The following is a 16222-nucleotide window of genomic DNA, read 5'->3' on the forward strand; positions in this document are numbered from 1 at the left end:
GCTGTAACATTGTTTTAGATTTTGATTGTCTTGTGCTCCAGAGAATGAGATGATACTTTAGGGAGTAGGGCCTATACAGAGAAGAACACAAGCTTACAGGAAAAGACCAGGGAATGATTGATAGAATTCATATTTGTTTTGTTGAGTCATATTAGCGTTTCTTGACATTTTAGCAAAGATAATACAAATAGCAACAATGAAAGATGTTGTGTGACAATCTTATGAAAGAATAACAGATTTTAAAAGGATTTTAAAAAGCACCATTAGTTCAAACAAAACCTTGTTGCATTCTCCCAGGAGAGGAAAGGGGATACAAAACCAGCTTCAGTTGCCCTAATAATTCAGATTAATGGCAAGTGAAGATCAAGATTTGCTTCAGTGGACATGTTTTATGACATGCCAGCTCTTGGTTTTCATGTTACGGTTGTAAAACTGTACTGACGTCAGAGAGCCAATACTGAGGCTCTGGTGCCTGCAGATGAAGTCTAGATTCTGCCACTTCTCAGATTGAAGCAGAGGGTTCTATAATCACAGGCACTTCTGGGGTGAGCTCAGGTCCAGCAGACCTTCTGGCAACTTCAGACCATAACACATTTGGAGTCTGAGTTAACTCAGATAATTATGTAGGCTGCTGCTAGCCCAGAGTGTAGATGAGCCTTGAAAATCCAGAACATTTGGTACTGACGTATTTAAAGGATAGTGTGCTTTGGCTAACTGTGTGTTGTCAGCCCTGAATGTGTTCTTTCTATTCAAGACATGTGAAGATCCTGGATGTTATGAAGAAATTTTCTTCTTTGTTTTTTTCTTCAGATTATGATTTACCTTATTGATAAAGTACTTCCCGAAAGCTATTTTGTCAATAATCTTCGGGCATTGTCCGTGGACATGGCTGTCTTCAGAGACCTTTTGAGAATGAAGCTCCCTGAATTATCTCAGCACCTGGATACTCTTCAGAGAACTGCAAACAAGGAAAGTGGAGGTACTGATGATTCAGTGTTATACGTTTGAAAATATTTTACTTATCCTATTCCACTGTACTTGTAAACCTAAACCTTGAATGGAAATACATTTTCCATTTGTTTGCATTAGTGAGAATTTGGCACAATGAAATAGTTACATTTTTAAAAAGAGAACAGAAACAAAACTGAAAAAAGTAGGACCACATGTTGAACCTCTAACTGATTATGGTTAGGAAATCTATTGCAAGCCTAATACTTTATCAGTCCCATATCAACAACTAAGATGATATATTATATTCTAGATGATGATATACATTTAATATGTCTTACCACCTAGTTAAATTGTTCTAAGCTGGAACCAAATCTACTGATTTGAATTCTTTGTAACTGTACTATAGGTACAGTTTAACACAAAACATGATTTTGCCTCAACCATTGAGGTGATGAGAGAATAGAACATGTATTTTCACAAACTTGTAGGAGATAAAAGCAGTCTTGTGGATTGAAAGGTTCGATGCTTCTTTTATTTTTTTTTTATTTTTTTAAAATTTGTTTTATTTATTAAAGATATCAACATGCAAACACAACCATTCTTACCATATGATCATTCCATTTTACATATTTGATCAGTAATTCACAGTATCATCACATAGTTGTATAGTCTATGTATTACAGGTACCTGTATTACAGGTAGGTAATATTGTGCTATCCATTTCTGAATTTTTACAATCAGTCCCATTGCACAATCTGTATCCCTTCAGCTCCAGTTACCCAATAGTTACCCTGTTTCTATCTCCTGATGGTCTCTGTTCTTAACTGAAATCATCCAAGTTCATTCATTAATGTCAGTTGATATCAGTGAGACCATACAGTATTTTTCCTTTTGTTTCTGGCTAATCTCACTTAGCATAATGTCCTTAAGGTCCATCCATGTTGTTACATACTTCATAACTTTATCCTGTCTTACAGCTGCATTATATTCCATCGTATGTATATACCACAGTTTGTTTAGCCACTTGTCTGTTGATGGTCATTTGGGCTGTTTCCATCTCTTCGCAATTGTAAATAATGCTGCTATAAACATTGGTGTGCAAATGTCTGTGTCCTTGCCCTCATATCCTCTGAGTAGATACCTAGCAATGGTATTCACTGGGTCATATGGCAATTCTATACTTAGCTTTCTGCAGAACCACCAAACTGCCTTCCACAGCGGTTGTACCATTTGACATTCCTACGAACAGCAGATAAGTGTGCCTCTTTCTCCATATCCTCTCCAGCACTTGTCATTTTCTGTTTTATTGATAATGGCCATTCTGGTGGGTGTGAGATGATATCTCATTGTGGTTTTGATTTGTGATGCTCCTTTTATTTTCTTCACGCTAAGGGTGTTTAGATGTAGCTAAGATGAAATGGTGGGTTCTTGCTGGAAGATGTTCTTCTGGACCTCCAGGTAGACTTTGAACTAATGAAGCTGGGCACTGGTTAGAATGAGACAGGTGGTTCTGCAAGTAGCTCCTAGAGTTGCAGTTGTCTAGTGGGCATCGTCCAGCTCTCAGATGTCCCAAGTTAGTAGTTGTGATTATACCCACTACTTGAATTTTCCAGGCTGTACTCAGGATACCAGAAGGAATTCAGAAGAGGTTTATTTTGTTTCCTGAAAATAGCTACCTATTCCTGTTGTAGTCCATACACTTGGAATCTAGTCTGCCTTACACATTTACATTTGGGAAAAATTTTAAGGATTTTGAGAATTAATCTGTGATTAAAATATACTGGAATTTTAATGACACCTGGGTATCCCTAAGCATTCCCTTCTAAGCCATTTGAGCAGTCCTCTAATTTGTTGGTGCAGTAGAACTATTCACCTGGTGGACTTTGTGATGGTTCCACATAGTGCAAGCCTGCCTGCCCATAGTCAGGTAGGGTTAAATGTTTTCCTTCTGGCTGCCCTGTGCTTGACCACCAGGAATGACCTCAGGTTGTGGTCTCTGAATAAATGCAATCCTCTTGTTCATAGATAAGGAGGAAGAAAAGGTCTGTAGGGAAATACATATCTTTTTCTTTATATTTGGGTGAATACGCTTATTGACTGTGATTTGCAGGAAGGGGGATCAGTCTAAGTATCTACATTTTTAAAAGGTGAGAGTTTATGTCATTACAAGATAAACTTATACTATCACAGGAATAGGAGAGAGATAATGTTTTTAGTCAGATACTTCAAAGTGAACTGGATCCCAGATCTTTAAAACCGTGTGTAATTTAAGAAGTAGACAAATAATGAGCAGTTTTATTCTTAGCAGTATATGAATAAAAGTGGGCTTTACAAGATTTCAAAAATCTGGTAGCATTTGTTTCTGAAAGGCTAAAATCCTTTCTTTTTATCTTATTTGTGGGGAAAGAATTCTTAAATTTCATCATGCCACAATAGATAGAGCTAAAAGTAAGCTTTACTTTAAGTTTTCTGCAATATAAAGAATTTGCAAGTTCCTATAATTGATATTATTATTTAACATGCCTTTTTCTTCCAGAAAAGGGGAAGGAAAAAAGGACATAAGAACCAGATTTTAGAGATAGGAAGGTATCAGTCAATCAATAGGACATTTTGGGGTGGCATGGGTGATTGAAAGAGGATATTTACATCTTGTAAATCATCAATTCTGAAGAAATTTAGTGTGTTTGCTTTATTGCAGGTGGATATGAGCCCCCACTTACGAACGTCTTCACCATGCAGTGGTTCCTGACACTTTTTGCTACATGTCTGCCGAACCACACGGTTTTAAAGATCTGGGATTCTGTCTTCTTTGAAGGTTCGGAAATCATCCTTAGGGTGTCGCTGGCTATCTGGGCAAAATTGGGAGAGTAAGTGATTTTCCCCTTCGATTCTGTTTTGTGGTGAGGGCCTAAGCAAATCTTGTGCTCTAACATTCTAAACCATCCATATATATGTATATTTGTTTTATTTTCCCATGGGCAGGCACCGGGAATCAAACCCAGGTCTCCAGCATGGCAGGCGAGAACTCTGCCATGAGCCACTGTGGCCCGCCCTAAACCATCCATACTTAAGTGTGAAGAAAAGAAAATGCAAGTTTTATTCAATTTGCATTCGTCTTTTAAAATCTCAGCTGGCTCATTCTTAACCATTTGGGGGCAGAGGGAGTCTGTTTTGGAGGGAAGGGGTCAGGCCTTTTCAAGTCTCCTTCTTAGCGCTGGTCCTGGTGCGCTCACTCTTCCTCAGTGTCTCCCTGAACACCGCCAGTTGAGAAGAGGGAGAGGGGCAGAGCTTAAATGAAGGACTGGAAAATCTGGAAAGGAATAGTGGATTTGTTAGTGAATATCACAATTTGGATTATTTATGAGTTTTTATTATTTTGTTCTTCCTTTCAGGGCTATGGTAAAACTTAAGCCAAGATAATGTGTACAAAGGCCTCTAGCACAGTCCTGGTATGTAGTTAGCATAGAACAAATGGAACTTCTTGCCTTTCATCAAGAAATGTTGAAATGTATTAGTGCCAAATCATATTATCACAGAGACTTTACTAGTAGCAGCCTTGAAAATACAGGGTATTTTCCCCCCATTTCTAATATATTATGACTATTAGGTTAAAATTCTGCATTTTGGGTAATGGCAGAAACATTAAAATGAAACTGTTAAAGTTAATTTAAGATGCAGAGAAGTTTTCAGTGTTTCTTTCCTAGAGACATAAATGACTTTAGTTGATCCCCATAGACAACATGTCAGACAATTAGTCACTGGCAGTGTTTTATTTCAAAAACCTTATAACTAGTCTTGTTATTTGTGGTAAGTTGTTTCCTGGGAGGCTTGCAATATTTTTTTACTTTTTTGCAAAGTAAGATTGACTAACTATCAATTCAGAAACTTGAGAAAAACATGAATGTAAGTATTTTTAAACATCACATAGCTATTTCCCTTGCCTTTGTTTAATTGTAATGACTTTTCAGTGAGGCAGGTAAATATGTTGGTATGGGATTTGGTGTGTTTCTTTTTGTTTTCTTCCAATATCTGTTTCTTTCTGTAATTATGTTTCTAACCTGCCCTACACCTTATAAGCTTTTTGAGCTTTGATAGTTTCTCTGATTGTGATAGTCTAGTTACTGGATAACTAGTTTCTAGAATTAAAATAGCAAAGCACTTTACTGTATGCTGAGTCACTTATGGTCACCTTTATTATTTCCTAATAATTAAGCAGGAAGAAAAGAGGTGATTTTGGTTTTATTCCCATCTGTCAGTTATCTGTAGGATCAGAACTTACTCATATGGTCATCCCAGGCATATCACACTAATAAAATAATAATCGCTACAACCAAAAGCCAGTGCTCATTGCATGTTTACCATGGACAGACATTGTTTTATGCATTCTAGATGTATTAACTCAGTCCTCACCATCACCCAATGAGGTAGGCACTGTTATCATCCCCTTTTTACAGAATTGGGAAGTGAGGCACAGAGCAGTTAGGCAAATTGCCCAGGGCAGTTTACCCAGATAGTAAGTGGAATGGCCTGTTTTTGAACCCAGGCATCCTGAATCTAGAATCTGGGCTTTTAATAATGTGAATCTACTGATAATAAATGGCTGCTGCTTATGAAATTCAGGGGCTATATGAATCAGACTGTGATAAAGTTTTTGTTTTTTTTAAAATTTTTATTGATACAACAACATATAAGCACATACATTCTTAACATACAAACATTCCCTACATGGTGTATAATCAGTGGCTCACAGTATCATCACAGTTATATATCCATCACCATGGTCATTTTTTAGAGCATTTGCATCACTCCAGAAAAAGAAAAAACTCATACATACCATGCCCCTTACCCCTACCTCTCGTTGACCACTAGTATTTCCATCTATCCAATATAAATATTTTTTAGTTTTAACATTTGTTCCCTCTGTTACTTACTTATTTTTAATCCATATGTTCTGCTCATCTGTCCATACCATAAATAAAAGGAGCATCAGACACAGATTTTCACAATCACACAGTCACATTGCGAAAGCTGTATCATTGTACAATCATCTTCAAGAAACATGGCTACTGGAACTCATCTCTGTGGTCGCAGGCACTTCCCTCTAGCCTATGTGGTAAAGTTTTAAATCCTTATTATATTTCCCTCTACTTCTTTCAGGCATGCGACTTATTAATCAAGGGAAAGAAAAGGTAGCTAACATCATTAAGTCCCAACAGTACTCATCATTATGCTAGGCAGTTTAACCATTATTGTGTCATTCAATTTTCCCAGTAACCTGGGAAGTAGGTAGGATTATTATCCCTCCCTTCTGAAGGGTGGAAACTACCATAGAAAGATTAAGTACTTACCCAAGTTTGCACAGGTAATGAGTGACAGAGCTGGGATTTAAGTAGATCTTTTTTGACTTAGGTGACTGTAATCTTCCCGCAGACTTTCCATTGGAAAAATTATCAGCAGCATATAGCTAATTTCCAGTTTATGCGTACCTGAGTAAAGTAATATGGCTCATTATGGTGGATCATGGGACTTCTCTTTTCTTCTTGATTCTGCAACTTGGAATATCTTCCCTTCACTCATTCTAAGGGCGCTTTGGGAATATAGAAGTTGTATACTATCAGTTTACCTCTACTAGTGTCTCTTTTACAGGTCTTTTCTTTTCTGACTGCTGCGGTTCACTCTGGCCTATTGTGGTATATTCTCCTTGGTCTCCCCATCTTACCCACTTTTTATGCCACTTCAGGCTAACCTAACCAAGAGCACGTCTGTTTCCACATTCCCTATTAAAAGTCCCTTCTGTGATTTTTGTTCTTCAGAGTTCAGCTGTTGGGTGCAGCCCTCTGTCATCTGGACTTTGTCATCTCTGCCTTAGCTCCCTCTTCCTCCAGGCCTTCCATCCATTCCCTCCCACCCCCTGACTTCGGTCTTGTGGAACTATTTGCAGTTCCCTGAGTAGGGCCTGCTGTCTTCTGAATCCATGTTTTTGGATGATTTTTTTAACTTACCAACCTGGTTAACGTTTTTCAAAACTCTTCTCAAGCATTATTTCACCAAGTTAACAGTTTTTTCATTTATGCCTACACTCACCCTGAATTTCTATAGTAGTACTTCAACAGTTTATTTGTTTACTTATTTACATGATTGTGGCAGAGGGATTTAAACAACACTCCAGAGACTGAGGGTATATGAATAGAATATAGACATGTAAATAAGTATAAATAAAAAATAAGTATATGATATAAAATATTTTTTTGTATGATTGTATGAGAATCTCCCAACATCGGTATATGCCAAAGCAATGTCTTATAGATGGCGGGCAAATAGAGTTCTCTTTATAAAGAGCAACACAGTAGATAAAACAGAAATATCCAGTACTTTTCCTTGGACTATTTTTTTTTCCCTTCTGGAAGGTTTCATATCTAACCTTTCTTACTTACAGGTTGCCAGGGTAACAGATTATTTATATGTAGAACCGAATGTAAGAAACCGTATGCTCTTCAACTAGCAGTGGCACCCTGAGAAAACTAAGAAAAGTACGCCTGGGAGAACATCCTGTGAACTGATGAAATATGATGTTAAAGTTGTTACAATTTTCATCTTTTACCTCTACTGTGATTTGGTTTCAGTGTTAATGATACCACAGTTTGCAGATTAAGAGCAATAGTATCTGTATGGGGGATAATTGTTCTTCAGTATTCAATTTCATGGCTGTAATTTGTGAGTATTACAGTAGTAGTGGGTACTCTGATCTGTGGAATGTGTCACTTGTAAGCAAAAAGGTGCCACATGCTGAACTGTGAGGCTGAGGGAGCAGTGCAGGGTTGATGGGAACTCATCCTTAATAAGTATTTCTAAAAGGTATTTTTATCTTTTCTCCACATATAGCATCATATGATGGGCATGCATTCCAGAAATTTTGACTTTTGTGGATTGCTGACTTGATTGATTTGATGGCAAAGACAACGTATCCTGTTGCACCTGCAGTGTGTATTTGTTGTACGGCATGGATGTCATGACAATTTGTTCTTTCTGTCCTTTTTGTATCAGGCAGATAGAATGTTGTGAAACAGCAGATGAATTCTACAGCACCATGGGACGCCTTACCCAGGAGATGCTAGAGAAGGACCTTTTGGAAAGCCATGAACTCATGCAGGTGAGTGGGCCATGTGGCCCCACCTAGACTCAGGGAACCCCATATATCGTGGGGACACCCAGTGCCAGAGCAGTAGTCTTAGCATGTGTGTTTGGCCAGCCTTCTTAGTTTCTCAATTGATCAGAGTCTCTATATAATTTGAAAGAACTTAACTATTTCACAAGAGAAAGAAGAGTTGAATAATGAATATTTGATATGGATTTCATTCAAACTGTGTTGCTTGAAAATCACTAGGTGCAATGCAAAAATAAAATTTTTAAAAATAGACATATGGATTAAAAATAAATAAATAATGGGGGAGCAAATGTTAAAATAAATTTAGTAGATTGAAATGCTAGTGATCAATGAAAGGGAGTGGTAAGGACTATAGAAAATAAATAGGGGAAACAAAGGCTAAAACGTATTGGGTAGATGGAAATACTAGCAGTCAATGAGAGGGAGGGGTAAGGGGTATGGTATGTGTGAGTTTTTTTTCTTTTTTCTTTCTATTTCTTTTTCTGAATTGATACAATTGTTCTAAGAAAAGATCATGGTGATGTGTATACAACTATGTGATGATATTGTGAGTTATTGATTATATGCCAAGAATGGAATGATCATATGGTAAGAATGTTCGTGTTTGTATGTTGTTATGTTTAAAAAAAATAAAAAAAAAAAATAAAGGAGAACTTTAAACCTGTAACAGTAAAAAAAAAAAAAAAATAAGGACAAATTCCAAATCACTTTGTACTTATTCTGAATCTGATTCTTAGCTTATCACAGGGGACTTGTGGGGTGGAATAATTATTTGGGGGAAGGATAAAAAGGAAATTCAGCATTTTGCTATGTTTGACTTTCTTTTGCTCACATTTTCAATTCAGGTTATTTTACGTTACTCATAAATTTCGATATGAAAGACATAGAAGGATTTGGTTGTTTTCTGAGATGTTACCATATCTCAATAGCCTATTCACCACATCATTTAAACTGACAGTGAATGTAGGAAAGTTCTATAACATACTTCTACCCTCGTTCTCCTCTTATGCCTTTGACTGCTTATCTTTGTTCTTCCTCTTGCCCACTGGTCAGCTTCCCAGGTTTTGTATTTGGGCCTTAGTTCCTTCTTTCTCAGTGATTTCTCTCTCCTTTTGCTTTTCAACCTTCATCTTTATATTGTGTTTCATGCCTGAGGTTATTTTGGGTGCTAGAGCCCTGTCAGTAAAGTAGACAACTAATAATACTCACACCCTGATTTAGGACTTGAAAAGTTAAGACCTTTCATTTTTTTTTACATTTGCTGGTACTCCCATCTCCTTCCCAGAATACCCCACTCTGAGCAGTTGGCTGTCCAATTTATTTGAGAATACTGCCCACCTTATATAACGTCCCTGAATATTCATATGTTTATCTCAACATTTCTTTGCATTTTCATCTCTTCTTTCTTCCTTCCTTTCTATCTCAGAGGAGGAATTATTCTATCTGATCTTGACATCTGTGTTCTGATTTCAAACCTTCTTACATACCCTGGGCCATTGCCTCATTGCTCATTCTCTTGGATGGATGTGCCTTTATTCTGTGGTCCAGCATCATTCTATGGTCCAGCTGCATAGTTGGCATTCTCCATGTACAGGATCCTTTACATCCTAAAGAACTGACTGATTCATATTATAAAGTAGGACTGTGAGATACCATCCCTCCTCCCTAGCTGTGAAACTTCAATGGCTACTTATTGCCTGTGAAACAGCATAGTTTTCTCAGCTTATTGTCCAGTGCTCTGGATTCTTTGACTTTAACCCATCTTTTCAACTATAGTTACTGTTACTCCCATTGTGTACTGTTTCAGTTAAGCCGAATTGTCTTCCCATGCTCCCAAAAATGCCAAGTTTATGGGAGAAGGATGATAAGTCCATTTTCAGACAGGCTACACTGAAGGTACACTTTGGCAACCCCATTCCTTACCTACCCAGAGGTATTTCCCACTGCTTTTTAACATGAACCTAGTACAGTGGTCATAACTCTGTTTTTACCTGTCCCTCTAGAGGCTGCGCTCATGCCTGTGACAACGTTTGTGGTTCTCTCTGAGGCTCCATCTTTGAAAAATCCTATCTGCCTGCCTGGACCCTCCTCAATCTCTTCTCCCCTCCACCCTTAAGCTACCTCTATTATCTCAGCCCTCAATGATCACATCTCCTCTATACTCCTTCAGTACTTAAGATTTTCAGCAATTGATTTAATGCTAATTAGATAAATTATAGAATATCTTATATTGTTTGGTTGTTTCCCAAGCATGTTACTCTTACCTCTTTAATGAAATAGCAAGTTCCTTACTGATAGGGGCCACATACCACTCTGCTTCCCTGAAATACCGAGCACAGTGCTAAGAAAACCTCTGGAATCTCAATGAATACACAGATGCATAGAACATTAGAACTTGAGGCAATGATTTGTAGACTTGACTTGTATGAGAAACTTCTCAGGAGTATATTAAAATGCTGATTAAAAGCAGATATCTGACCCACAGTGTGATCTGATACAGATGGCTTTTAGATAACATTTAGAGAAGCACTGACTTAAAAGAAGCTTAAAGGTCAATTCACCTAATTCTGTCACTTTACAGAGAAGAAACTAAGACTTTGGAGAGTATGAGCAAATTGCCATTTCTTAGGTGTCTAGTGGTAGACCTAGGCCTGGGCTCAAATCTCCAACAACTGGCCTAGTGCTTTTTCCTATTACCCAACACACTACTTCCACTAGTTCAAAATGCCCTTTTTAAAAACTAAAATTTTCATTAGAAGAATATGGCAACATTTTATTTCATTTAATGCTTAAAAATTGCCAGAAGGAATGAGAGCTATCAGATGACTCAATTTTATTGGGTGCCATCTTTGTTCTTCAGGAGTCTCCTTCCACTCTTCGGTATTAGGAGAAAAGAGGTTGTTCTCCTTAGCCTGCCTTGAGAGAATCCTAGAGGAAGAAACTGGGGGGTTGATTGGTTAGATTTCCATTTTAGTTGCATTTCTTCCATTGAGGAAAACATCGGTGTGAAGATGAATTGATCTGATTTTATACAATTTAACCTTTTTCTGTTTTCTTTAAAGCATGTCAAGAATGAAAAAAGGAGTCTAATTTCCCTTCAGCCGTGTCTGAATATAAATGTCTACTTAAATGTGTGTTGGTAGTTCAGATAGTAAATTGGACTTGTTGGTTTTTCTTGGCATAGTGTATTAAAAAGAGAAATGCTGAGTGTCATTTCAAGTCACTTTCTTTTCTGTATTCACTGTTTCTGAAAAAGTTAACGCGGTGTCTCTGATCCCACCATGGTGGGCCATAAATCTGTCAGTAGACCATAAATGGCTGCAGATGAAAAACTGTGCTGGTTTTTAAATTTTGAGCCAGAGAGATGAAAGGATTCCTTCCCTTGAGTCTTCCCTATTTCTTTCAATTTCTAAGTGTTACATGCAAAATAATCTACTGTTACTCTTGTTTTGTTTTCTGTAAATCACATCATTCTTTTCTTATCAGCAATGGTATATTTTTATTGATAGTGTTAGAAAAAAAGAGGCGATTGCTGAGTAAATAGTGCATCAAGGTTTCCGAAGGCTTTTGACAGTCTTTCCCGAATTCTTTTAGCATCACGTGGAGAAAAGTCAGTTAGATGCTATTATTAGAGGCTTTTGCAGGTGCTTGAAAAACCTAGCTCAAGGTATTTGTTGATGATTTACTGTTATCTGCAGGGAGTGCTTAGGTGTTATGAGGCAAGATTTGCACTTGGACCCACAATTGTTGCTTTTTCCCATTAGTAATGAGGTAGAAATTCCAAGGAAGTAGATCCTTAGTCAGTAGAAGAATGATGTTTTATTAATTAGTGCTGTAAAAAATTGAAACCGTCTTGCCATGCAAAATATTGCATACTCATAACGAAGTGTTTAGGCAGCGCCTTTATGACCATCTGTTAGAGATGCTCTAGAAGGGACTCCTGTGTGGGAGGGAGGTTGAACTAAATTATGTTTAAATTTCATTCTAACCCTAAAATGCCAGTACTCTACCACATTTTGGCTCTAAGATGATTACTAAAATTTCTTTCTCAGAATCCATTGTGTATCACCAATTTACAAAGTTAGAAGGCTAGAGCTTGTCTCATCCTGAGTTAATCAAGCACTCTTGAGGATCCTGTGATGTGCCAGGGATACTCACATTCACAGGATAAACATGCCTCGCCTTGAGACTTATGAGACCTTAAATACATGAAGAAGTACTGTAAACAAGTTTGTTTCAGGAATACCTTGATATCTTTTTCGAGGACTAATCAAAAGTACATCATAGAGAAAAGACGATCTGAAATAGAAAACAAAAGCTCAGTGGAGCCAGTTTTCTTCGTTGGTCAAGTGTTTTTAGCGAAGTGTCTCCTACCTGCCAGGAAGAGCCCAGACCATCTGTCCTGAGGGAGGATAAGGAGAAGTGCAGGATGCATTTCCCATTCCTCCCAGAAAAATTTCCATCCCAAGACCAGACAGGGGAATTTTCTGACATATTCTACAAAACCAGAAAGAAAAAAAAAAACCACAGGTGAATCTTCAGCTAGTCAAGCCACTAATTGTCTTCAAAGAGACCTCTTACTTCACTTGTAGGAATTTTGAGGTTCCCAGCATCAATGATTTTGTCTTTTAAAGTTAAATCCAAATGGTACAGGCTTCTTAAAAGTCTGTACCAAGTTTCTAACATGTTACGGAAAAAAATCATTTGAGTTAGGGCAGGCTGATTTTTGGCGCAACTGTGGAATCACATTTCGTGTGTGACGAACAGATATAGTTAGGCTGATGCTGTCCTCACTGAGGCCTGAGTGGAGGCAACATGTTCTGGATCTAAATTTGGGGTCCTTGGGAGAAAATTTCACAGCTCCCTATTTTCTTCAAAAGGCTATATGGGATTGAGGCATGATCATAAGAGAAGGAGGAACGAACTCTGTATTGGCAGTGAGGCAGCTTGGTGGGTGATGAGCCAGTAGCTAATACCTTTGTGGGATCTAAGAACATGAGTGTTCAGTCTCACAACATTATTAATAAAATGTTATGAAGTATTTCGGGCATATATAATGCATTAAGAAGAATATAATAAAACCTATATACTCACCACCCAGCTTAAGAAATAAGACTTTAACAGCAGTTGAACACCCTCCCGTACCTCTCCCTGATCTCATTTCATCCCTCCTCTCAGAGGTAAACACGATCTGTTTCACACTTACAATTTTTAAGATGAGGAAAGGAGGCTCTTACATGCCAGGCTAGTGGAAGCCACAAGATGCCTTCTGCTTCTTTCCAGGAGGACAGTTCACTTTTACTAAATTTGTACTGTTTCTAGCCTTTTAGAATCAAGAATATAAGTGTGTGATAAGACAGCTTAGAGAATACTTTTATAGTCACTGTAAGCGGCTGGATAACTTTGAATGATAAGTGATGGAGAATTGAAGGGGAGGAATTTTAGCCAACATTTGTTTGGAATCTTGGGTAGATATCGTAAAGTTTAAGTTGATGCTGTGAAGTTTGGGGACAGTCATATATGCAGGATGTTTAGAATCAAGATTGAAGTGGACTTGTCCTGTCACAGTTGTGGCTCTGAGCTAGCTATAAAGTGAAACAGCAGCAAAAGTAAACCCCTTTCAGAGCTCTTCTTTCCTTTCTTATGCAGGCAAACGCTTGACATCTCCTTAGCCTTCAGAAGAATAATCCTGTTTGATATGAAAAATACCATTTTTAAGTATTTTTCTAAAAAGTTCCATCAACCTATTGTGAATGACTTCCTAGGAAAATTAGTGTGATATATATATTTTTTCTGGTGAATAAGAACCCAAAGGATTAAAGAAAAATTTTTGGAGCAGTTAAATTTTATTAAAAATAAAAAGCAAACAAGATTACTTACTTCCTGCTGATAGAATGATGTATAATTTTATCATTCTGGTAGAATCACAGGTACTTTTTCCCATTTTTATTTGTAGATTTGTTAATAGCCTATGCTTTACACTCTTCCCCTTTTTTCCTTAAAAATAACTGCTAATAGGGCGGGCCATGGTGGCTCAGAAGGCAAGAATGCTTGCCTGCCATGCCACAGGACCCAGGTTCGATTCCTGGTGCCTGCCCATGTAAAAAAAAAAAAAAAAAGAAAAAAAAGACTACTAACAATTTTCATCTAGAACACATTCATAGACATTTGAAATGGTGGTATCTTTGGAGAAAGCTCATAGTTGATCACAAGGGTCATCCATTAGACTTTTGAAGCTATGAAAAGCAAACACAACACACAAAGAACATTGGTGGTCTGTTTGTTATAGAAGTGATATGGAGCTGTGGATTTCTGAATTCACCAATCTATCAAATGGGCAAGAGGAGGTCAGACTGTCCCTTTTGCACACCCATGTTCGCCATTTGGAATACCCAGTCACAGCTAGGTTGGTAGAAGTTTCACTGTTGTTTATTAGTGGTCTTTGTCTTTCTCGGAAACAGATATAGAAATAGAATCTCTCCTTCCATTGTGTAAAGAGCAGTATCTGCCTCTTTACCTTCAAACTCATAACTTTAATATCTTTCCAGGATGGAGAAAAGTTGTTTCTGGTCACCGTTTCAGACTTAGCATTTTTGCTTTTGTTTTCCAGACTGTTTATTCTATGGCTCCATTCCCTTTCCCACAGTTGGCAGAGTTGAGGGAAAAGTACACCTACAACATTACACCATTCCCAGCCACAGTTAAAGCCACCTCAGTTTCTGGGTAAGGTGGTTTTTTTTTTTTTTCCTTGTTTTTGTGGTAGAAGACTTAATACCCTAATTTGTTTTCATAAATGAGTATTTGTTAAACCGTAGAAATATGTTTTAAGTAATTTAGTTCTTAAATCTGAATGTCTTTTCAAAGGATTTGATTTGATTTCAGGAGAGGGTATCGATGCCATTGCAACTTTTTGAAGTGTACCTCCCAAAGAAGTTGAACACATTTATGAATATAAACTCAAAGATATTTAGCAACCTCACAACTTATTTTAAACATAAAATATTAAAAATTTCAGTAATTAAAATAGTGTGAAAAAAATAGTGTGGAACTTATGCATGAATAAATATAGATGAGTTAATTTAAAATAATATTGGGTGGTGTGATTGTGGCTCAGCAGGCAGAATTCTCACCTGCCAGGCCAGAAACCTGGGTTCAATTCCCGGTGCCTGCCTATGCAAAAAAAAAAAAAAAAAAAAAAAAATTAATAGTAACAATAATATTAGGACTAGAATTGACAAAAAAATATATAGGAATTTAGTATATGAAAAATTGGTACATCAAATCAATAGGGCAAAGATGCACTGTACAGTAAATTGTGCTGGGTTATCGAGACCTAATCTGAACAGAATTAAAGTCTTACCTCACACCATACAATAGGATGAATTCCACAGGGATGGAAAAATGAAAAATAGAGTTAGAAGATGACATGGAAGAATTCCTTTAGTTCTTTGGAATGGGGAAGGCCTTAGCAACTGAGTCAAGATGAAAAAAAAACAATAAGCAGAAATATTTAATTTAAGTACATTTGGTTTTTTTCTGCATGATCCAAACAAAATTGAATAAAACAAAAACTCCATAAGCAAACAAAAAATAAGGATTATTATCTCTAATATATGAAGTTCCTAGAAATTGATTAAAAAAAATGACCAGCCAGTTGAAAAATAATCAAAGAATGGGAATAGGTAGGTAATGTAAAAAGCAGCATCAGTCTTAAAAAGAGAAATGAAGTTTAAAACTATATTAAGATCATGTTTTTTACTTATCAGTTGATTGGCAAAAATTCAAAAGATTGATACATTTTAGTGATAAAGCCATAGGAAAACAGACACTGTTATATATTGCTGGTGAGAGTTTACTTTAGGAATTGTGGTGAGCAATTTGGCAGTATTTGCCAAAATTGCCAATGCATATCATTTGACTCAGCAATTCTACTTTTGTGAATCATCCCACAGATGTATTTGTATATATGTAAAACACAGTATGTATAAGGTTATTTACTGCAGCATTGTCTTCAATAGCATAAGATTGGAAATAATACAAGTGTGCACCATTAGAGACCTGGTCCTGTCCCAGGAGCAGCACACGTAACAGTACAGGGTTTCTTGG

At 37.1% G+C, this 16222-nt stretch overlaps 1 protein-coding gene across 8 annotated transcripts in view; it reads left to right on the forward strand.

Annotated features, from left to right (window-relative positions):
* Window positions 1-16222, forward strand: part of TBC1D30 (TBC1 domain family member 30) — a 249775-nt gene that overhangs the window by 92643 nt on the left and 140910 nt on the right. For all 8 annotated transcript variants that reach the window (XM_077111315.1, XM_077111317.1, XM_077111316.1 and 5 more), the window contains 4 exons: window positions 811-979; window positions 3650-3818; window positions 7996-8101; window positions 14727-14839. In XM_077111315.1, coding sequence (XP_076967430.1) covers window positions 811-979; window positions 3650-3818; window positions 7996-8101; window positions 14727-14839 — 557 coding nt within the window. The remainder of the gene's footprint in view (window positions 1-810; window positions 980-3649; window positions 3819-7995; window positions 8102-14726; window positions 14840-16222) is intronic.

This window comes from Tamandua tetradactyla, chromosome 7 (assembly GCF_023851605.1).
Source record: "Tamandua tetradactyla isolate mTamTet1 chromosome 7, mTamTet1.pri, whole genome shotgun sequence".
Taxonomy (NCBI): domain Eukaryota; kingdom Metazoa; phylum Chordata; class Mammalia; order Pilosa; family Myrmecophagidae; genus Tamandua; species Tamandua tetradactyla.